Source organism: Chaetodon auriga, chromosome 6, assembly GCF_051107435.1.
Source record: "Chaetodon auriga isolate fChaAug3 chromosome 6, fChaAug3.hap1, whole genome shotgun sequence".
Classification (NCBI taxonomy): Eukaryota; Metazoa; Chordata; class Actinopteri; order Chaetodontiformes; family Chaetodontidae; genus Chaetodon; species Chaetodon auriga.
This window is the reverse complement of record NC_135079.1, coordinates 26,455,394-26,478,474: the sequence shown is the minus strand read 5'-3', so window position 1 is coordinate 26,478,474 and position 23,081 is coordinate 26,455,394. Positions and strand designations below refer to the sequence as shown.

Below are 23,081 nucleotides of genomic sequence, written 5' to 3'. Positions count from 1 at the left end.
GAGACTGTGGCTTATCACTAAAACATCAAGCATCTAGTGCACAGCCCATGTGTAAACTTACTTCAGTCTCTTCCAGTTGCTGTTTGTAGAATTATTAGATTATATAATGTCAAGACAAATAAATAAATCTAAATAAAAATAATATGAGGCAAATAAAATGTTTCATCTATGTAGTATAAACTTTAAAAGATAAGATGAGGTAACACCTTATTTATCCTACATGCCAGGGAAATTCACCTGTTACAGTGAAAGAATAAAAAAGTGAGGTAAAAACAGAAAAGTAGAACAATAAAAAGATACAAAATAAAATCAACAATAGATAAAAAAAAAGATACAGTATAAAATTCAACTACAGAAGGAAGAATATTGCCAAAGGGTGTTAGCAGGTGTAACTTAAATCAAACGGAAAGCAGAGAATTGAAGAGACACATATGAGGAAAAGCAACTTGACTAACTCCCTGCTCACTACAGGCCCTCAAAAGGAGCCTAATAGAATTGAATATGAGTGTATTAGTTTAATTCTCAAAGATTCAATTTAATTGCTTTGGCAAACATAGATCCCTTTTCCTGTGTTTTCTCATTTGATTCCTATTTCATCAGTGTTTCCTTATGATTAATTAATTATGATTAATGATTTTGTGTTTGTGTGTGGTATATTAAGTCATGATCATTCATAAACCATCGCCAAACAATCCTCTGAGGCCAGCAGGGGGAGGCAGCGCGCAGGGGAAAATGCCCCCGTAAATTATGCTTTGGGATGAGTAGATTCGTGCCTCTGTAAATCTGCTTTGTACGTGAAAGAAAAAAAATGCAACCCTATATAAATATATATATGTATATATATGGAGGGTTGCACTTCTTTCATTGCAGTTCTGCTCACAAACGGAAACAGAACCAGCAGCTGAGCCTCAGTGTGACGAAAGTGCGCTTACCGATACACTGCTACACTCTGCTGCAGCTGACAGACGCAAATTGAAGAACCATCTCCGCTACAGGAAGCACCACATTTAATGTATGTATTCATACTCAGGTAAATCTGCCTCTTATAACAAATGTATGTTCACCATATAAAAGAGAATAGCGGCGCCGAGTTCGACACGTCCACGGCAGAGTGTCTCTCCGTGACTGGTTTAAGCTGCGGACCTAAACGTTAGCGGCTCTCCAGGCTAACATGGAGCTAATCCTGCATGTTTACTGACAGGGTTCACATCTCTGACACTGCCTGCAATCATATCAAACATACTGATTTTAGTGATTGCAATTGCTTTACCTTTGCTAGTTATGTTTCAGTTCAGTGGTAATGAAGAAGTCTTGCTTCTGCTTTATGGGAACGTTGTTTTCCCTTTGGTTGGTTAACATTGATTATTACACACATTTTTTTTTATTACACATTGAAAAAAAAAACCCGTACAGCTCAACATGGACAAAAAGACAAAGAAAACAAAAGACTGAACCATATGTGAAGATATGACAGAGAAAGGTGATGGTAGACATGTCAGATGATGATAGACTTATGATTTTTACTATTGTTATTATTATGAGACCCTCAAATTTAAAGTATAATACATTTATGTTTTATTGTCGCCTTCGTTGTATTTTTCAGCCGCAGCCATGAAGAAAAACAAATGCAAAGCTAATGCTACAGCTGAGAAGGAGTTTGTGTTTGAGTTCAAGGCAGGAAAACACAACTGTGTGCTCAAAGTCCCGCTGCAGTTTCCTGTGCAGGAGAACATCAGTGACCTTCACGGCCGCCTGATGCTGCTGCATAAAATACCCTGCTACATAGAAAATGGTGAGTTCGCCTCTCTTGGTGAATTACAGACAATCCATTTCGGGACAGGTTACAGAACTCCTGTGTTCGTGGTGTTGTGCCACTTGCAGGTGATGTTGACTTTGTCAAATGAAGTTCTGATGTTCTTTTCCCTTTTGCATTTCTGAATGTTATTGATGGCTTCATGAAGGACAGCAGTACAGACACCAGGCAAATTCAGTCCTTTCTGATCCTTTTACGTCCCGCTGAGGCCTTTGTTTTCATTCTTAGCTGCCAGCTAACGATAGCTTTCCTAATGTCAATCTTGCTGCCAATGCTAACATTAAGAGGCAGGCACTAAAGGCTAGGTTGGGCCTTGTGAAGTCTATTCCTTTGTTCCACTCATGGGTCAATGATGTCATGTGATGGAGGTCATGTTTTTGCTTTCATCCATTCCATGGACTTGTGTTGAGCTGCAGTCGTGAGGCTCTCTGGTTTGGCTTACTGGACAGCAGCATTACTTGGCTAGCATGGAAGCTGAAAATGAGAAACTCCTCAGCTCGATCTAAAATAACTAAAAGACAGACTGAACCTGTTTGGCATTTGTACTGTTTTCCTTCACAAGACCATCAACAAAATCCTCAATATGTCTTGAAGTGACTTGTGACAATGTCTAAGTAGATAAAACTGTGTGAAACACGTTGCTGAAGCACGTCTTCTTCAGTTCATTAAACAGTCATAATGACTTAAATTGTATAAATATTCAGCCTTAAAGGTCATTAACATTTGAACTGATGGGTAAAACAAACCAATTCCACACAGCTGGATAAGAAACATCAGATTCTGTTTGTTTGAGATGAGTCTATTCAAATAATTAGTCTCTGCATGCCTTCTTGGGAACAAGATGGTATTGTCAGCATGCACACTGTGGGTTTGAAACCTAAACGGGTGGAATTGATCCAGCCCATTCATTGTGCAGTGCACTACTTGGCTTGCACAGGAATGACAACATTTTTGAAATGACGGGCTTTTGCTGTGTGTGTATCTCACTCCCCGCAGAGTTAAAAAACTCGCTTTTCGCCTTCATTGAGAAGGAGACCATCCTGGATTTTGACAGAGAGGCCGAGCTGGCCCTGCAGAGACTTACAACAGGAGCCGTAGACGTGAATCAGCTCACCAGCGCATGGACCAGGTCTTATCTGGAGGTGATGACACATGTGTCAGCATGTTATTGTGCCTGAAAACTGACATCAGGGTTTTTAATAGCTGTTTTAGAGCTCATGCACTCTTATCAATATAATCAATGGTGGCCTTCGACAGATAAAGTGTCTTGATGTGTTTTTGGATTCATTTGAATTGATATACATTTTTACATTTGTGACTGAGAAGGTGGCCGTGCTGCCTGTTGTGATGAGCTGCTGCTCATAACTTGTTTGTATGCAGTTACTCTGGCTTTACACAAAGTCGTGCCTGTTTTGCACTCAAGTACAGTGATTATGATTTTAATGGTAAGATATCTTTACGTTGGAGGTTGGAGTTTTTTTTTTTTTTGGTGCCCCTGTGACTATTCAGTGACCTGACATGGTACCTAAACATCTCTGCACTTCCCCTCATGTTTGCCACCTGGATGAATATTTAAACTTCAGTACAGCATGTGTGAATCTATGCACAATTGCTAAAGAACTTTGTTTCTTTAGAATAATATTTACAGTGCGTTTTATTCTTGGCAGGTGTTGTCAGAAAGTCCATTTCAGACACTGGCTGCTCAACGCACCCTGACTGCACTGTCTATCCACTGCTCCACGTGCCTGTAGTCACACAGCAGAGTTTCAGAAGTGTCCTCAGTGCCCTGTCTAACTGTGGGGGAGTCATGGATCGTTGAAGTAATTTAGATGGTAGAGCATGTACCGTTTATCGAGTCCTTACCACAGTGGCCTGGGTTTGATTGCAGTTCAAGGTTATCCCCTCCCCTAGCTGTCACAAGCAGCTCAAAAAATCATCTTAAAAAAAAAGTAATTTAAACAGAAGTGCAAATTAATTTCCTGACAAATGTCATTGCATAAGCCTGCGTGCTGTGTTCACTGTCTCTGCACTGCACGTGGTTGCACTTTGTTTCCTCACAGAGATCCAATATGTGCTGGTGGTTGCACACATCACATTATGTGTCCATACAAAACAAACAGTCTAGTGACACACTGGAGTTTTTAAATGACTTTAGGTATGGTCCTCTCACACATTTCTTTGAAAGTGAATGTCTCTTATTTCCTCAGTAAGCTCAGTAAGATCATTTGGTTTTAGGAGTCTCGACTCTCTGCCATCACGTGCCCAGACTTTTATAAAAAGACAAGGGCTCGTGTTGTCAAGGCCCTCTGACCCACTGCACTCACACATTTAGGACTGGCTACCCGTTAACTTTTTACTGCCATCACACAGAAATACACATGGAAGCCTTCCAGTGTCCAGTGTTTGTGGCCTGAGGATTCCTGACCCTGTATAAATAGAGGAGTTTCAGATTCTGATTAATGCTCTGCTGCTTTTCTAATTATGGGTGGAGTACATCAACTGCCCTGGTTTATTAAGCAGAGCAAGCCATTTGAAATGTGTGGATATTGCATTTTGCCTTCCTCTTTTGTCTTCCTCTTTTGTCTTCCTCTGAGCCCAGAAAATTAAATTTGTACACTTTGTGCTGAAAATCAGCATCTCACTGGTCCACTCTGCATGTACAGCACACCGCCACACACAAGTGATTAGTTTCAAACAGTGAAACAACCCTGGAATGTGGAGCATAAAGCACGGTGTACTTTGCCTTTGTGTGACCATTTGCAATTGCCACTTTGAAATAGTTCTTTTCTTCTTCTGTCGCTGCTTCAGACTACGCTGGAGCATGCTCGGCCTGAAGAGCCCAGCTGGGATGAGGATTTTGCCGATGTTTACCATGAGCTGATTCACTCCCCGGCCTCAGATACCCTTCTCAACCTGGAGCACAACTACTTTGTTAGCATCTCTGAGCTCATCAGTGAGAGAGACATGGAGATTAAGAAACTGCAGGAGAGGTTGGTGTTAGGGATTATTGCTTGGAAGCGGGATCCTTGGATTTCCCGCACGTACTGTATTTTCCCCGTCTTTCTTTGTAAATTCATGTGGTGCATGGCTAAAGCTGTATTCTTTTTTGTGCTTACGAATCCTAAAAAGTTTATTTTATTTGGTTTGGACCCAGATAAGAAATCATATATTGTGTTGTGTGTTAGCTGTGGTCTGGTTCTTGTTCACACACACATTTTAGGGGGATAGTTACTGTGTGGTCCTCATTTTTATTTGGGTTCTGCAGAAATAGAATATGACATAAGCTCAGTACCCTCCCGTTCGAGTCTTTTTAACTTTTTGATGTGTCAGGGGAAATTCCTGTACTCACATGCTGTGTAGATAGCTATGCAGGTGGGAATATCAATTTGTTTGTGATCACATTTAAAATCATGAAATCTGTTGGTCTGTTTTGCTTTCACACCACAAATGCTCCCCACTCGAGCCCCACTGGAAGGGGACTGGGGCCAACCATTCAGATGGTCTCAGTACAGATGTTTCATCCGCATCAGTTTGATTGACAGCTTCAAGACTAGCCCAAAACAAACCAAACCAAATGGGCAAAAGCACAGGACTTTTTTGGAATCAACCAAAGCAATTAGGTGTGAAAGCACCCAGAAAACCCAGAGAACACCAACACATTAACTCATTTATTCAACACTGGAGCCATTCTATTGTATTCTCACATTACCTCACCTCTCAGTGCCGTCAGGGCCTTGACACTGGAACTTTTTCTTTTTTTTCTCTTTAAAGATACTTCCTTGTACTTGCTGATCTCCACGTTGTTTACTCATGATGTGGAATCACTGGGTATCAGTTTACACTGAAAGCTAAATAGAAAACCCTCCCACCTTGTTACAGCAAATCAGTTATTATCTTTCTTTGTCTTAAGCCATCCAACCTACAGTTTTCTTAATTGTTGTTATTCAGTCACCTGTCATGAATATAGAAGACTGAAATAACATGTCTCGGCTTTTATGTTGTCGTAGAGATCATGATGCATTTCCCAGTCAGCCTAATCAAATCATTAAATATGTTTGTGTCTGGCAGGCAAGCTGCTGAAATGGACAAGGTGATGCATGAACTGGGGAATACTTTGAGTGACCAGGATGTAAATGCAGTCGCCTCTCAACACTTTGATGCACAGCAGGTAAAAAGAAGTTGGGTCGATCTGTTAGCAGCTGGTGTACCTTGATCCCAGTACAAAGTCATCATTTCACCACAGACCTTTCAGAGAATTGATTTAATGAATTTTCCGTTTACTGGTTCAAATTTGCCCCAGCCTGATGAAAATATGTTGTCGTCATATTAAATACCCTGTATAATAAGGTGCTGGAGAACAAGTGGGCCAGTGAGCTGAAGCAAGTTACCGGCATTCAGAAGCAGGAGTATCAGGAATGGGTCATCAAACTGCACCAGGACCTGCAGAAATCCAGCAACAGCAGCATAATTAAGTGAGTTTGTCTGCACGTGTTTGTGCAAACACTCAGACTAACACTCTGTTAATATGTTGTATTTTTATGTACGCTGAAGCACAATCTTTGTGTACACACATCTGGGATCTGTAGGCCTACTTAACACACACATGCTCCTGAACAGGCGCTTTCAGCTCTGTAACTTTTACTTTTTTCAAATCTCAGGGTAAAACTGAAAGAACTGAGCCATGACAGTGACCGCTGCAGTCAGGCGCTTTGCTGCTTACTCTTGCTCAGTAGAAAACAAAAAGCTGCAGTGCAGGCATGGATGAATGCAATGTGCAGATGCAGCAGCTTAGAGTGACACTGTTAAAAGACAATAACAGAGCGGCTCTTCATGATCTGTGTTCACTCACAGTGAGCCATTGATGCAGTCCATTGATATCACGATTAGGCATGGAAATAGAGTTAATGGTAAACTTTAAAGCTACAATGGAACCTCTGAATCTTGACTAGAGGTCAAACTGACCCTTAACTAACAGGATCTCAGTTCTAATCCAAAACATGACATGTCTGCTGGCCCTTTGAAGCACAGGCTCCATTTGCATTGGAACTGAAATGATTACAAGAGGTCAAAAACCCATCTTAGTTTGACTGATACTCAGCTGTGCAGTGTCAGTTATGACCAGAATCATGGGATAAGAACAGCAAAACAACAGTGTGGTCCTGAAGAGTGGTGCTTAATACTCACGTCCTACACCCTTTGCATATATTGGATATTCATCAAAACACAGATACCACCAGACCCTCTGTGCGAGGAGCTGATCAGACAATGTGCTGACCCTGCATCAGTTTATCTTAATGATGAATATCATTATATTACTGTACGTGGGAGGAACTTGATACTTCTACATCAGCACTTTGAGTACTTTGTGAATATGCATTTTTAAAGCTGAAACCCATAAAGGAAACCTAACGTAGAAACAGAATTCAGGTTGATTCTTTGATATTTGTTCTTATTTTTTTGTAATTGAATTGCTGATACAAAACATGGAAACTTTGTATATATGTGGACAAAAACTATTATTAGTATTATTATTTTGTTGTTGTTGTTATAAGTGAGACTTGTATAATCATATTGTGTACTAAATAATTTCCAGTTTTATTGTATTTATTGTCCAAGAAGTAGCCCCAAACAGCTGATGCTGAATGGGTGGCTTGTTCTGGCCAGTATAAACATTGATTCATATTGGGATGAAACGCTTCAGGTTCTGTCAGTTCTTTCCTTCAGTCAAACATGCGTCTGCCATTTACTGTTTATGATGAATATCTTTACTGACGGCTTTGTTTGCATGGTTGATTTTCAGTGAGGAGATTAAGGTGCAGTCCAGCCAGTTGTCAGAGCTTGCAGATTCTGGGGCCAGGATGTTTGAGGAGCAGCCTCAGCTGGAGGAGAGTTTCACCATTCACTTAGGTACTTGACTTACAACGTGTTGGTGCATGGTTTATAAAGTATTGGTGCAGAGGTTTGTGTCAGCTGGCCTGTCAGACTAAAGCAGATGTGAACTGCAGTATAATGTGGAATCATTTTCTGGTTCAAGTGTATTTGTGCTCTAACTCATCCATTGTTTTTACATTTTATCCTTGGTGTTTTATTCTTTATGCTGGCCCATTATTGAGTGTTTTATTGCAGCGTTTATGTGATTGTTGTTAAGCACGTTGCATATACTGTATGTGTATGCAGACACACATTCATATACTCACATTTCTTTCAGGAGCACAGCTGAAGACGATGCACAACCTGCGGCTGGTCCGGGCCGACGTGCTGGACTTCTGTAAGCACCGGCGGCACGGCAGCGGTGGAGCGAAGCTACGGCGGCTGCAGACGGCCCTTTCGCTCTACTCCTCCTCACTCTGTGGTCTGGTGTTGTTGGTCGACAACAGGGTCAACTCATACAGTGGCATCAAGAGAGGTCAGGGGACATGTTTTGGTGATCCTCATCAATATGTTTACATTTGCCACAGTAATTCAGTGCTTTATTACATTTTAGCACCAGTGAATGGTAACATTTTTATTTTGGTCCTACTCATGACTCTCACTACTGTGACAATAGCATTATTCTTATACGCCCCTTCAAATGATTTGTTTAAAGACCAGGCACTCCATTCACCTTTAAGCCTGGATCCTTTTTTTTTTTTTTAGAGTGGTAGTAGAGTGTGGAGACACAATTACAGAGATAAGCTCTGGTTAACTTGAACCTTTCATGCATCATTTCATTCCTGACCTATTTCTTGTTGACCCCGCAGACTTTGCAACGGTGGCGAAGGAGTGTACAGACTTCCACTTTCCCTGTCTGGAGGAGCAGCTGGATGAGGTGCAGCAGGTGGTGCTCTATGCCAGAGCTCAGCGGAGCAGCAAGCAGAAAGAACAGCCTGGTTAGACTTTTGGTCACTGCTTGGGTCTCACTGTTAGCACAGCTGTGATGTAGACAGAACATTCAAAGAAGGCCAGACAGAGAGAGGCCAGGCCAGTGACGTGGACACACACGTCACTGAAGAAAACTGATCATTCGAGACAGCCGGGGTGCCTTTTTTTAGCCAGCTATGCACTATAAAATGCTTAACTTACATTTATATTCATGGCGAGTGCCACAGAGACAGAGAAGTGTTCCTCCAAGTCTCAGAGTATACTCACTTTGAGGTTGATCTCTAATTTATCTGATTTGAAGCTAAGAAAGAGAAGAAAGAGCATCTTTATAAAACACAGAGGAATGAACTGAAGGGGAGTATAATTACAGATATGACTGGAACAGTGCTGCAGTACAGATATGTTACACTTCAAAGATTCTCACAGAATTGGAGAATGTCAGTGATGGCAGCAGTGAGAGGGGGATTAAATAGTCAGGAAGTAGAAGACACTTTACATGGCTGCTGTTTTGACAGGAACAGCGTCGACGTCCTCATCACAGCACAGGTTGAGTGACTCATAAAGTAGAGCTGGATCAGAAATACTCTTTCTTGCTTCTAAGCCTTTCAAGGAGAGCCCAGCTGCGATTGCCATGAAGCGTCCTGAGGAGATGTATCGATCAGTCTTTCTGCTCACTGATTTTCATTGTTATTTCTGATTCTGTCCCTGCAGAGATCCCAAGGAATGGAGGAGATGATAAGAGCAAAAATGTTGAAAGAAATCCATCTAATATCTTACCAGGTGATGGATCAGTATATATTTTCAGATTAGCAGAGCAAGAAATCACTGATTTATTCATCATTTTAGACGACACTAGTTCTGCACAGCACTTTAAACTTTTTTCTGCACTGCATTGCTGCGTCTCCTCTTCAAGGTGAATTTTACATCTCGCGGCACTCCAACCTGTCAGAGGTCCATGTTGTCTTCCACCTGTGTGTGGATGACAACGTGCGTTCAGGGAACATCACGGCCCGTGACCCGGCCATCATGGGCTTGAGAAACATCCTGAAGGTCTGCTGCACACATGACGTCACCACTGTCACTGTACCTCTACTGCTGGTCCACGACATGTCAGAGGTACGAGCCGCTGAGACTGCTGTGAACACTTGTATGTATGGATGACATTTTCATACGTCAGACTCCACACACAACACACACTTTGTTAGCATTATGATAATGTAGTCCTGTGTTCCTAAAGTGAATAATTAAGCCCAAATTTAAAATTCAGTTGGGTGTTTGTTCAAACATTGTTCAGGTTTGTAGCACCAGCAAACATACAGTGAGTTTGGTCCCACACACAAACCATATAGTGCTATGTGCAGTTCCACAGCATTGGAAGAGGTTGAGGAGGTTTCTCCAAAATCAGATTTGGCTACAGAACACCAGCCTAGGAGCTGATATGGATTCAGTGTTGCTCAGATTCAGCTCTTCAACTGTCTTCATTAACCCTGTTATCATAATCCTCTGTCTTTGGATCTTGTTTTTTTGTGTTAAGCCTCAGTAGTTTGTGATTGTCTGTTGTCAAAGGTGGAAAAAAATCTGCTTGCCACGCAGGTTTCCATGGTCCGAACTGATGACAGGGTCATAATTCCTTCCCTTTCGTTCTGCCTCCACTTGTTTATGCATTGCGTCCTCAGCTGCAGTCTGGCCTGTCAGCCACTGGCTGTGAGTTCAGCCTACAACTTCACTTTTCACAGGTTTGAAACCAGGAGAGCAAAGGACAGAGTCATGAACTCCTTTGTGTACTTAGGACCTCAGTGTGTACATCAGCAGTGTGTACTTGCACAGTAGGAAAGAGTAACAGGGAAAGCTTTCAGTGACTGATGAACTGAGCCTGAATCAAGCAGACTTATGGCCACAATAAGGACTTTTCTTTTATATCTGGAAACTGGAAAATCTTTTTAATAATTTGGTCTGCTGATGATGGAATTGGGATTTTCTTTTAACCTGAGTAGTGGCTCCTTCTTAGTTCTTCAATAGCAAAGATGAAAACCCATACAATGCAAAGTAAAGCGTCTGTCTGGAGTGGACCCGTGCCACAACATGCCCAGTGCACTTTCTTCTCATGTCTAATCAGGAGTCTTTGTTTACATAACCAAGACTGAAAACTTTTGAAGCTGCGGGAACCAGAGGAACTTTAATTGATAGCTTCTGGTTTCTCATCAAGACTTTCCATCTGTCATCTCCTTCTCTGTCTTGTTTGCCATGTCGTGAAGATGTTTGCCTGTTTGTACAAGCCTATTCTTGTATTTTGGCATTTAATCAACTGACATACTGCAGCTTGTCTAGATAAACTGCAGACTCTAATCATAATACAATGAGGCTGTGCCTCTTATTGTCATTTTTTTTCCTTGAGCATTTACAGTGTGAGAAAAAAGGAACACAGGTATTTTTCAGTAACACTGTAATACATTTTAAAACGTTTGCAGAGAGGAAATTAGTTCCAGTTTGTACACAATGACTCACAATTTCATAATTGTTATATTCATTTTTCTGGCTGTAAGAAACGTCTCCCCTTGCCTCAGTTGCTACCAGCCTCAGTCATAATGAGACACTCAAGTATAATATCCTATTGTTAATGCGCCAAAGACCCATTGCTCAAGCCTCTGCAGTTTATCTGGAGACGCAGTTGACACGGGCCTGAACATGGGCCAATGTGTGGGAGAGACTACCTGTCTGACACTCACTGAAAGCAGTTTGACTGCAGAGATGACTGCCTGCTGAGGTCAGTGTGTGCAGCCAGCAGCCTGCAGCCAAACCACTCAAGACTGAAGGCACACGAAAAGGGACATATGTCATAAATGCAGTCAGCGTTTGCAGGGGCATTACTACAGTTGGACTTGCCAATCATGCACAAGTAGATAAGCAATGTATCACACTTTTAACTGTCAATATACACAGAGAACACAGCTCGACACACAAAGCACGAACATAGATACGTGTGATGTGATACAGTCATTATTGATTATGCACAGAATAAGGTTTTAAAAGCACAAGAAAGACATTTAAATTAGTGAATAGCTTCTATTTAAGAAGCAGAGAAGAAAATAAATGGAGGATGAGGTTCACCACTACAGAGGCAAACCTCTGACCCATAAATAAAAAAGAAGTAAATAAACAAATAGAAGTAATAGAAATAATGATGATTACCATACCTTATTTCCTGGTCTAATTAAGCAGATCTACAACCTTTCCACAACTGCCCCAGTCTGTAGTTTCCCTTGTCCCAACTTGCACCTACACGTATACCTACATGCTGCTGCATCACATTCAAAATAGCTTATATTCACAACAGTCAATGCAGTTGATGAGGTGAAACATTAGATATATTGTCTTTGTGTTAAGTATTGCCCTCTTCCAGTAAAGCAGAATGGATCTTTATGCCAACAAACTAACACGTATTATCATGTTATACTCTGAGCTGCTTTTGCTGCACGTTTTTTTAAAAACAAACAAACTAAAAAAGATTGTTGTCATCTCTGGTCTCTCTGCAGGAAATGACCATACCGTGGTGTCTTAAGAGAGCAGAGCTGGTTTTCAAATGCGTCAAAGGTAAGGAGAATTCTTTTAAGTGATACAAGTATTTTGAACTATCCCACACACACTGACAGCGGTAAAAGAGCAGTTTACATTTCACCTTGTTGTGCCCATTTTGCTGTTTATTGCTGTGTTCTTTATATCTTCATAGATAACTACTCAAATATGAACAACATGACTTGATGAGATGAAGTATTTCCAACTGAAGTTTGACAGTGGAGACCTGTCAAACGTTTACAGCTCAGGGCTTTTTAAAACATGACACACGAGGTCTTGTTTTCATTCAGTCAAAGAGCTTCTTTTTTGAGCTGAAATCCATCTTTCAAGAGGAAAAACGTATCTTTGTTTTCACTGACATTATTGTAAATTTGCCATAATACAGAATTGGTCAAAAATGTAATCTGTTGAGGCACAATGCTTACTGCCTCTTGATTGGTACAACAGTTGCTGTCTTGCTTGAGAGAAAGACAATGCAGGTTTAGGGAAGGTAGATACAGAAAGTAATGGCATGATAAAACAAAGTAATGCCTGTTGTGTTGTTTAAAAAGATGATTTTTGTTCAATGTGAATTACTGTCCATCTGTTTTATTTGCAGGCTTCATGATGGAGATGGCTTCGTGGGATGGAGGTATATCACGCACAGTCCAGTTTCTGGTGCCAAAGGTGAGAGATAAATGTACTGCCTGTATTTTTGGTTTGGTAATGGCTTGCCATCAAATCTCGATGTTAAATGAACAGGAATGTATGTTAAAGGCTTCATGTGTACACAGCATCACAAACCGCACACCTGGTCTGAACAGCATGCCATGACTCATAGAATACAGAGGTTTAGCTTCTCTTGACCAGTATTTACACTGCTGTGATAAATGAAAGCTCATCCATATCATTGTATGGTGAGCAGCAGGATTAACGTGGATCTTTCCAGCGCTGAGGCATTATCTTGAATTTACTTGGATATTCAGGTCCAACTTTACATCTTTATGAATAATTTAAATAAGTTACGAGTAAAAGAGGAAAAACATTCAGATTCAGCTCAAGTAATTGTGACCTCAGTGCTGTATGATACATAACTTATATCATATTGGGCTTAGCTGGGTGTTGTATGCCTATAGCTTTTGGGATTTTCAGGAAGGCAGTAGAGCCTATAGCATGATCCCATGTTGACAGATTAAGATGGTAAAAGCAGTAGCATCAAAGGACTGACTGCACTGGCTTCCTGTCAGCTACATGCTCAGACACCATTTAAAATAGCTCTTCTTGTTTTTTATGCCTCAAACAGATGTGCTGGCTAAATATACGCCTTGTCCTTGTGTGTAGTTGAATGATGCATGTGTGACTGTGTTTCTGCTTAAAGATTAATACTTAACATTCTTATTTGACGGGTGGCGATGCTTAGAGGGACACGGTATGTTCCCCTGTTAAAGTCCCAGCTGCCGGAACTCGCATCACTTGAGCGCCTTGACTTCTGTTCCCTCAGGAAAAAAAAAGACCCTGAGATGTAGAACTCAGGGGCACCACAGGGGCTGCTAACACTTGGCTGGAAGCAAACAGTCTAGACGTATTTTTGTTTGCATGGGCACAATTTCAGCTGTGTTTAAAAAGAGGTTTCATTGGTTTTTTTCTGTTGTTGCAGTGTGTGGACTGAAAATGTGCGTGTTCTTTCTGTCCCTTGTCACTAATCCGGGTTGCCTTTGTGTCTCTTTTGTATTGACAGAGTATCTCAGAGGAGATGTTCTACCAGTTGAGCAACATGCTGCCTCAGATCTTCCGTGTCTCCTCCACCCTAACGCTAACCTCAAAGCACTGAGGGACTGCGAATGCACCACATTGCATCCTCAAGACTTCAGGACCACCACAGACATTTCATTGTATTTCTTGTTTTTTTTATTCAGGACCTGTAGGGCGTGGAGATGTGATACAGGAGAGCATAAGTCCCATTCATTTCAGTGGGGTCAACATGTGGTGGCATTAAAGCAGTTATAGTGAAGGTGCAAAAAAAGTATTTTAAATGAGACAAGACGTTTTTAAGCAGTTGGTGAGCCTTGTTAGTTTTGCACCTTCCAAAGCTTCACGCGCAGCAAAGACTTCCCTCTGAAAGAGCTCTGAATTCCGTGGCTCACCAAAGCAGCTGCTGAAATGATCGTTTCAAGCCTCCAGGATGCGGTTCTGGTGACAGAGTTTTATGACATCATGACATCAACCGTCAGTGCTGCAAGTGTTCAAGTGTTCCAGTTTTCCTTTAAAGCCATGTGTCATGTGCAACTTTCTGCATGTTCCAGCTACAGCACAACAGAGAATCTGGTGAAGGTGAAGCTGTTTGAACTCGCTGGTACTGAGAGAAAATGCCATAAACACAGCAGATAAAGACAATGTCAAAACACAACATTGTTTCTCCAAGTGCTGAATCTGGATGGAACCAGCACTGGCATTCGTGACATAACAAACCCTATTAACATTTATCAACAGCACAGTTAGCAACCACAATAAATGTGACTTTTGTAGAATTCTCACCACACATTAGCTAATAGATTCATATATTAACAGTGTGTTGATTATAAAAAAAAATACCACAGATATCAGCTTTAAATGTATTTCGTTTTGTTTTGATGTGTTTGAGTATGAGACATCATGTTTCATCTGTTGAATGCTCACAGATTCATCTCGATGTAGAGTGTAGTCAGACAGGTCAGCCATCATGAGATTATCGGTCTAAATCAGTGGGCCATTGGCTTCATGTTTGAGGACTGATTTGTCCAGAAGGAAGTGACATAATCTGTCCTCTTCTAGTCCTAAAGACGAATGGCGTTGCTACTGTGTTGAGCAGCATGCAGGTGTTTTTATGCTGCATTGCAGTGAGATACAGTGAGGATGACTCCTGGTGTGAATGTGCGTTCGCTTGTGGTCCCTTCCCTCTACCTCTGTAGCAGCAGATGGCACTGTTCTGAGAGACAAAGCGGTGGAAGGGGTGACTGTACACACTCTTACTAAAAGGGATCAAGTTTAAATGACTGTCCACTGCCTGTTGAAATTAATGGGGAACTGCTCTGAAAAGTTCAGCCTCATTAGTAAATGTTTCTCATATACATTCTGTATATTTACTGTTTACATTTTTATGTTTTAATAAAAAAAGTAACACATGCACCACACTGATTTGATGTAAATTCTTCATGAAAGCATTTATAAGCTCATGACAGTTTCCCATTTTGGTTGATTGAAGTTTTTCTCCCCCTCTGCCCACAGTGATGCATTTGGTTCAGGGTTTTATTCAGTGTTGATGGGTTATCCAAAGGCACATAATCTCTGAAGTTAATAATCCATGTCATTCATTGGAATTACATTCCTGCACATGTAATGGTGGCCTGTAAGCTATTTCAGATAGACCAAAATCAGTTCAGCTTGTCAGATAGTTTGCTACAGCCACGTTCAGTTGTGGTATTAGGATGATTAAAAGAGTTAAGAGTGTGGCAATCAAAGCAAGTTTCCTTCTTTCAAGATAAACAAGATGGCTTGCGGCCTTGAGAGACTTATTAGATTTCTTAGTAGTTTCGTGTTGAAACCTGCAACTGTTTATATCACACTGCCATGCTGAGAACCCACAAAATTGTAAGAATATGCATTGCTGAGTGTTTGGCATTCTTGGGATTGGTCTCAGTGACTGCAGTGTTGAGTTTCCTTGGCTGGAGGAGGGTGTCGATTTGGCAAGACAGTCCACCTCGCCCTCCTCTCTCAGATCTGTACATAGGCTTGAAAAATGAGCATGGTAACATTCACAAACGACATGAAAAGTGTTCATTCATATAAAGGTTTTTCCTTAAAGGACAGCACACAAGGTTATGTGTGGAAGACAAGTACCATGAGGCGCCTGTTACAAGCTGTTTTGACAGTTGTGAGACTGGAGGTCCTGTTCAGTCAAACCGGCGTGGGCTGAAGCGTTCATTGGATGAGGATGTCCAGGCACTCATAGGCACAGAAAAATGACCAGGGAAATGTCACCTACATGCACATGATGGTCCATAAATCACACTGTCTTGAAGGGAACATTATTTCAAGTCAGGTCAAGTGGAAAGTCAGCAAAAGAAACTTTAGTTTACATTCATCTGATTGATCTGTATGGACCAACTGAGGAAACCATAGTTATTAATAAACGAAGAACACACACACATATATTTACTGTTTCATTCCATCTTTTAGAGTAAGTGGAAGCTTTGTCCTTCCATGGGATGAAGTTAAATTTTCTGTGCCTTGTTTTACTAATACAGAGTAGAATTATTCAGTGATCACTGAGTTCCACACCTGATTTCACTTGCCTGGGAATTAAAACATTCCTCACGAATGGCATGTTGGCACTTGCTGGACAGCAACAATTAAAGGATAGTTTGAATGAAGAAAAAAACATTGTGGTTGATAATGACTTGACTAAAAGGAGACACAGGAAACGCTGCAGGTACAGTCATGACGCTTAAGGTTACAAAGATAACATGAATGCAGAATATGATGTGAGCCCTAATGGAAAGCAAGTTATTCTGAAACATAAAGCTAACAAATAAAGGAATAGCAATGCTTTAAAAGAATCCACAACTTTTGACAGTCTCCTCACTTGTCAAACCATAGTTGTTACAAGCATATTCACTTACCAACTTTTAAGATAATTAAGAGCCTAATTGATGCACTGTTACATGACTTGATGATGTGGAAAGTTGTAATATTTCTGTGCAGGCCTTTCTTTAACTCTGATAATGGTCAGAAGATGTCTGGCTATGCTATGTGCAATGAGCCAAGGTCATGATGATTAAATAAGCAAACTAAGCTGGGAAGAGTGGTGACTGTTGAGAGCACAAATGTATGTGTACAAGTATGTAAATGTAAAGAGAAGACAACGAAGCGTTAGCAAAGTTCGTTTAAATGGTAGTCACAATAAAAATAACAGTAATATTTGAAAAAGCATGACTGCGTGAAAATACATTTGTTGATCTGTTTATTTATTAATCCGTGTACAGACGTTGTCTTCTCACGTCACAGGTACTGCTACCGGAACTTGATGTTTTGGGGGTTTTTTTTGCTCTCATAAAAAGAATCACTGTGTGTCACTTAACTTTCATAAGACATTTTGAAAATAACTTTACAACATGTGCATAGTTGTTTAATCTGTATACTTCTTAAATTACATATAGCATTATGTTTGGGATATTTGTTTCGTATGGAGTATTTAATTTTTCATTCTGTTAAAAGTGCCACTTGCGAGTGTTTTCGGACCGTTTACTTCGAAATTTTAGACCGGAAGTTGTAGCTCCTAGAAGTCATTGGTCCTAGCTTGACGGCGGTTGTCACAGCTGGGTATCTGGCTCTCTACAAGTTGAGCAACAGCGGTACGTCGGGAGCGAGCAACTTGCTGTATGGATTTCCCGGAGCTACACATAACTTCAGGTGAAATTTACACTTAAGAGTGTCCTTGACTGGAATAATATCTTTATTCTACTAACACCGCACTTATTTCGCCTTGTTTCTTAGACAGAAATCGAACGCGGTACTTTGTAACTTAACGGTCTTCGTGTGGGTTAAAACTTGTTCATTGCATGTGGCTGCTTCACAGCGGCTGACCGCGTAGAAAGCCCAGACAACGGGTTTACATTTCGACCCAACCGTCGGCGTGTATCGCCGCTTGTGAGCCTATTTCATATGACGCCAGAAACCGTGATGAAGCTGAGCTGGGAATGGAAGTGTTTGGTTGTGTTTGGTGTGAGTCCGCGGCTGGAAGGTGTGTGATTAGCCATGGTCCAGCAGCCGCAGCAGCAGCATGGTGCTTTCTGGAAGTTTTTCCACTGAGCGTCGGTGACTGCAGCTTCACCACCGGGCTCCCTGCTCGCTGATGTGCTGCCAAGTGCCATGGTGGCAATAACTTTACAGCCTTTCCCACCGATATAACCCTCTCTGTCCACACGAAAGCCTTGGTCTAATTCGCTGGAAACATTTTGCTGTGTTGGCGAGCACCCCGCTGTTTTGACACATGGATTTATGGGGGATGAGGCGTTTAAGGACACCCTGTTTGAAAAATTGCTCCCAGACTCTGATTGATTGAAACAACGCCTTCAGTGATCCCGTTGATTGTTGTTGTTTTTGTGGTGTTTTGGAGCAGGAGAGCCAGCTTAGGTCAGAAGTGCTGATGCAGCTGTAAACACTATTCTTGGCAAATGAACAGCATGATGAACTGTACTGAGTTTAGGAAAGCTTAATGAGAAGACAGTCTTTGCTGTGAGCCTTCACAAACCGAGCAGCGCTAAAGCAGTAGCTGGTGAGGATGAAGACTGAGTCATGACTGCTCCTGGAATATTTCCAAGTAGTTTTGGAAACTCTTAAGTTCCTTCTTACACTGATTACTCACAGACGGAGTATCTACCTGTTGTAATATTCTGTGGAAACAAACACCAGAAATGTTATTCACCAACTGTTCATGAGTGACTCAGTCATTTTAAACTCACACCTTAATCCTGTAATAAGAAATAAATGTAAAGATTTTTTAAAAGTCTGCTACTAATTGCTTGTTATTGCCTCTACATTATCGAGTTTGTAAATGATGTGTGATGTCTCATTTTTATTAAACGCATGGCATCTTATTTGATGGGATGATTTGACTTGCTAATAGTTAGAATATGAAAGGAATGTCTGGAAAAGACAACACTACACTACATTGCTTTTGTTATTTGCACTCCACTGTGGACAAGAGGGGACATTTCAGCATTATGGATCCTCCATGTTTACTTCTCGTCCCGCTTTCTGAAGTCTCTTTCTAAATGTGATTTCTTTATCTAGACAATACAATGTGAGGAATGTAAACTACATTTTCTGCTAAGTAAACTCCTCCAGCAAAGCTGAAGTTAAAAGCTAAAAGTTTCCATGTTGTGTGTGTGTGTGAGTGTGTGTGAGTGTGAGAGAGAGAGTGACAGAGAGAATGTGGTTCTTTGGCTTCTACTGGAACCTTTAAGATTCAAAAACCACATTAAGAGGGAAGAGGATCAAAAGGTTAAATGGCTCTAACCCATGACAGAGGGACTTTTATTGTCACCATGACCGTGACTCTGCCATTACACAAAGACGTCTGTCCTCTCTCCATGGACCACTCAAGTGTGTTATTCATCCTGCCCTGGAAAATAGACTATTCTCTTTAGTCCTGTTGGCCCCGGCAGTTCCTTTCTTCACATCTCTACCCTTGACAGTATTTACTTTGACTTACGACAATCCTAAAACTAACTTTTCCTTTCATAATTATGCAGCCTGTAATTGTGTCCTCTGCTCACATGTGTAAAACTAGTGTTTGTGCGAGATCCCTTGGGTGCACTGCTTTAACATTATCCAAACTCATGAATACTGATGATCGGTGACTAAACAGTCATTATGATCAAACTGGCAGTGCTGATCTGAGAGCAGCCACATTCTCAGTACTCACTACTTTCTATGTGTTGCCCCAGGAGGGGTTTGCGCAGCTCTCTGTGGAACTCATCTGCTTCACAGTGATAGAAATGCTTCTTCACCCAGGATGCTGTGGCTAGACCAGCTGGCTGTTCTCTAACTGCTTTCTGACAGTCTAATATACCCCCAAGCCAAGCTCAGGATAATCACCCACCCCGTTGAGGACACCAAGCTACTTAGGCAGACTGAAGACTTTGCAGTTTTAATCAGTCGTAGGCTGTTTATCTCCAGCCTGGAGAGCTCTCTGTGCTTTCCATGTGTACCTGGATTCTCAATGAATTACACTCAGCTTCTGCATATGCTTTTTTGAAGACAGGTGGTGGATTATGTGGTGGGTGTGACTGATTTTTTTTTTTTTTTTTTTTTTTTTTGTGTTAAGCTACGTCTTCCTAATGGGGAGGGCACAAAGAGCATTTGCTGGCCGGCTTTTTTTTTTTTTTCTTTTCTGGAGGGGGGTCTTTCTCCTCAGCTCTGTGTCCTCTTCAAAGCACCATGTGCTGCTTTTGCTCTAGTATCATGTGTAGCCGTGAACAGTCACAGGTATGCAATGTATACAATGGTTGTCCCCCACATCAGAGAAGTGCAGCAGACACTCACTTCAGTGGGAAAGCACTGCTTTCTGGCTCTCAGGGTGATCCTGCTTCTTTCAATTGATTTCAGGTAGTCAAGTTGTGGTGCTTTCATGGTCTAAACAGTTTTTTTGTAGTTGTTCTGTATGTATGGGAGATTTAGCATAGTTGTCGCAGTGCCTCTATTTGATGCATTATAAAAATTAATATTTCGTTTTTGGATGTTCTGTTTGTAGGAAATTAGATGAAACCCTGTCTGGACGATTGCCTTGGGGTTCTGTATAATTTGAGCTGTTGGCGTCATATTGACAGAATCCATGCTTGCTGCCTCCACTTCTTTGTCTCTGTATGAACTCCACTTCTTTGTCTCTGCATGAACTCGGCTTCTTTGTCTCTGTATGAACTCCGCTGTAGCAAGAGTTCATCGTTCTGATCTGCACGGTGTGTTTTGTTGTAATCTTTAGGCAAACATTCAAACCATTTGGGCCTTGTACATTTACTGCTGAAGTGAATATGTCCCTCAAGTGCTAATCATTGTAAAAACATTGAGCTCATTTGTTGAAACGGGAGGGGGGAAAGAAATGGTAATGGTGAAAGAAAGTTGAGGGAAGGGGGGCTTTTTCATTCTGTATGTTTTTCCCCCAGAGGAAAACAACCACCTATCAAAAGCAGCACCAAACCTGCTCCCAGACCGGGAAAATAAAGTGCTGGAATGACCATTATTAAGAGCACCATAACTCACTAACAGCGAGGAAAACGGCTGAATATTAAGCAACCTGTCTAGTTCTTGGATGTCTCATTGACAGGAAGCAGAGGAGTGCAAAAGTTTTTCTCAGCTAACTGCAGGCTGTGGGGTCAAAGTCCAAACAGTTTCCCTGTAATAGTGCTCTGCAGCCAGCTGGACCAGAGAGAAAAGGCTGCTTACAGGCTCCCCTAATGGGCCGAAGCTAAAAGAAAAGATGTCAGCCATCCGACCACCAAGGAATGTCACCTCCGTGCCATTGGTATTATTCAGCGTTTTCTTTGTTTTTGACATTATGTCCACTCACAGTGGTTGCTGGGAATCTTACCAGCCAGTTGCTTTTTGTTTCGTGGAGGATTTTGCTTTAAGAGGGATATGACTGAAGCTTAAGTTAAGCCATTTGTTCCATGTTGATTTCATTCATCATTTGTGAAATATCTGATCTGTTTGTGTTTTAAATATGGAACAACACCTCTCCCTGTGGCATCATGAAAACGAGACTCACACAATAAAGTCCTCTGACAGCACGGCTGAGCTTCTGTCAGGACCAGAGTCTTTTTGGACCATGGCTAACTTTTAATTGGTGTGAGAGAGTGACACATATTCAGTTTGGGCATCTAGGTTGTCTGTGTCATTTGAATGTCTGGTCTGATGAAAGACATGAATATTCCTATCTTCTCTTGGTTTTGCTTTGAAATCGCTCCGTGCCAGAGTGTGTGGGTGCATTGGCACTGCTTCACTTCTCCAGTGGCTTGCTTGGCCAACTGCTTTTCTCTTTAATCCTAATTTGCTGCTCTGTATTTTTGTCATTCAAACTTAAATGCACTGTAACACAATGGGTGAAGTACTCCAACTGTGCAGTGGTTTCTAAAAACAGAATCATTTAGTAAATTATGGGAACATATAAATGGGTTTCACTTGGTTTTGCTGGCAGAGGTAACGGTCCACTGATGCATATCTTTCTCCTGTCATTGTGAAGCACGAGAATAAATGATGGAAGGATGCTTTATGCCTCCATGTGCACTCAGACAATTCCATTAAAAGCATGTAAGAATCAGTATCTAAAATGTTTCCAGAGAGAATCTGAAGAAAATGTTTGTCTGCTCTATTCATGCAGTTCTGACCACTGAACCTCTGACTGATCTCAGAACTCACCAGAACTCCAGCTCTGTTTCATCGCTCCAGTTGATCTTTCCTTTTCCTCTCATCTCCATACATTTATAGATTGGCGCCATAAATCCTCAGGAGCTTGAACATTTCAGCTTGCACGGCTGTGCCTTCACCTCATTTTGTGTTGCACGGGTGAACTGGTTACTGTTTGTGTTCACTCAGGTCTTTCACATTGAGTTCTTGTGGAATTGAAAAAAATCATCTTGCATTCTGTCTGAATACATGAGTATAGGTCTCTCCTGGGCCTTTTGCCTCTTTAAACCCTCATATCACCAGTGTGTTGGCTCCACCTTACATAGAACCAGGACTACCTGTGGACTGCAGAGAGTATAGTTGCCACTGTGTCCCTTTAAAGCAGAACTCTCACCTATTTTACACATCAATTTGTGTTTGTAGGCCATGTATAGTACTCCTGCATGTGTGAAAAAGGTTGTGTTAAGCCTATTTTGGCTCCTGAGGGAGTTGAGCAAATGCTGATAAATTGTGTAAAGTGATGTCATAAGACTATAAGTTTGAAAATGGAGTTAGAAAGAAGTAAGCTTTGTTTCTTCCTTGGCCTATACTAGCCACCAGTAGCATAACACACCTGAATCCCTGACCAACCAGGTTGCATTGTGGGTAATGTGGGTACCAGGTTTTAACAAGGAAGAAGCAGATGTGGAATAAAACGATGATTTGTCTTCTATTTTGATCCAAGTTTTTGAAATGACTGCCTGTTCTCTTCATATCAGCACCTTTCCTCTGGTTAATTGAGGTGCTGTTGAATGTAAGCCTGGATCCTCCCTTGTCAATTTTGTTGGAGTGTGTTTGACTAAGACCAAGTTGCTCATAGTTAACATGGCAGCACTCCCTTTTTGGCAACAAAACAACAGACCTAACAGTCAGT

General features: G+C 41.3%; 2 protein-coding genes across 3 annotated transcripts in view; both read left to right on the top strand.

Annotated features, from left to right (window-relative positions):
• The first annotated feature begins 940 nt into the window (after nucleotides 1–940).
• On the top strand, nucleotides 941–15,395 carry ferry3 (FERRY endosomal RAB5 effector complex subunit 3). The gene is made up of 14 exons (XM_076733826.1): nucleotides 941–1,012; nucleotides 1,604–1,792; nucleotides 2,810–2,955; nucleotides 4,622–4,803; nucleotides 5,882–5,981; nucleotides 6,161–6,285; nucleotides 7,614–7,720; nucleotides 8,022–8,219; nucleotides 8,554–8,682; nucleotides 9,386–9,454; nucleotides 9,588–9,790; nucleotides 12,208–12,265; nucleotides 12,846–12,913; nucleotides 13,965–15,395. The coding sequence occupies exons 2-14, from the start codon at nucleotides 1,612–1,614 to the stop codon at nucleotides 14,055–14,057; spliced, it is 1,659 nt and encodes a 552-aa protein (XP_076589941.1). The 5' UTR covers nucleotides 941–1,012; nucleotides 1,604–1,611; the 3' UTR covers nucleotides 14,058–15,395.
• Nucleotides 15,396–17,576: 2,181 nt separating this feature from the next.
• LOC143322722 (solute carrier family 45 member 3) overlaps nucleotides 17,577–23,081 on the top strand; it is a 32,428-nt gene continuing 26,923 nt past the window's right edge. Inside the window, exon 1 of one of the 2 annotated variants that reach the window (XM_076734109.1) lies at nucleotides 17,577–17,674. The gene's annotated coding sequence lies outside the window, so the exon portion shown is untranslated. Of the gene's footprint in view, nucleotides 17,675–18,665; nucleotides 20,046–23,081 lie in introns of those variants that run through there. The other variant, XM_076734110.1, reaches the window with a different exon arrangement.

What these genes read in the sequence shown, in the direction of transcription:
- ferry3 (XM_076733826.1), top strand. Translation starts at nt 1,612, where the DNA reads ATGAAGAAAAACAAATGCAAAGCTAATGCTACAGCTGAGAAGGAGTTT. An exon ending in AGCAACAGCAGCATAATTAA is followed by an intron (nt 6,286 to 7,613) that starts GTGAGTTTGTCT and finishes GTTGATTTTCAG; the next exon opens with TGAGGAGATTAAGGTGCAGT. An exon ending in GAGTTTCACCATTCACTTAG is followed by an intron (nt 7,721 to 8,021) that starts GTACTTGACTTA and finishes CATTTCTTTCAG; the next exon opens with GAGCACAGCTGAAGACGATG.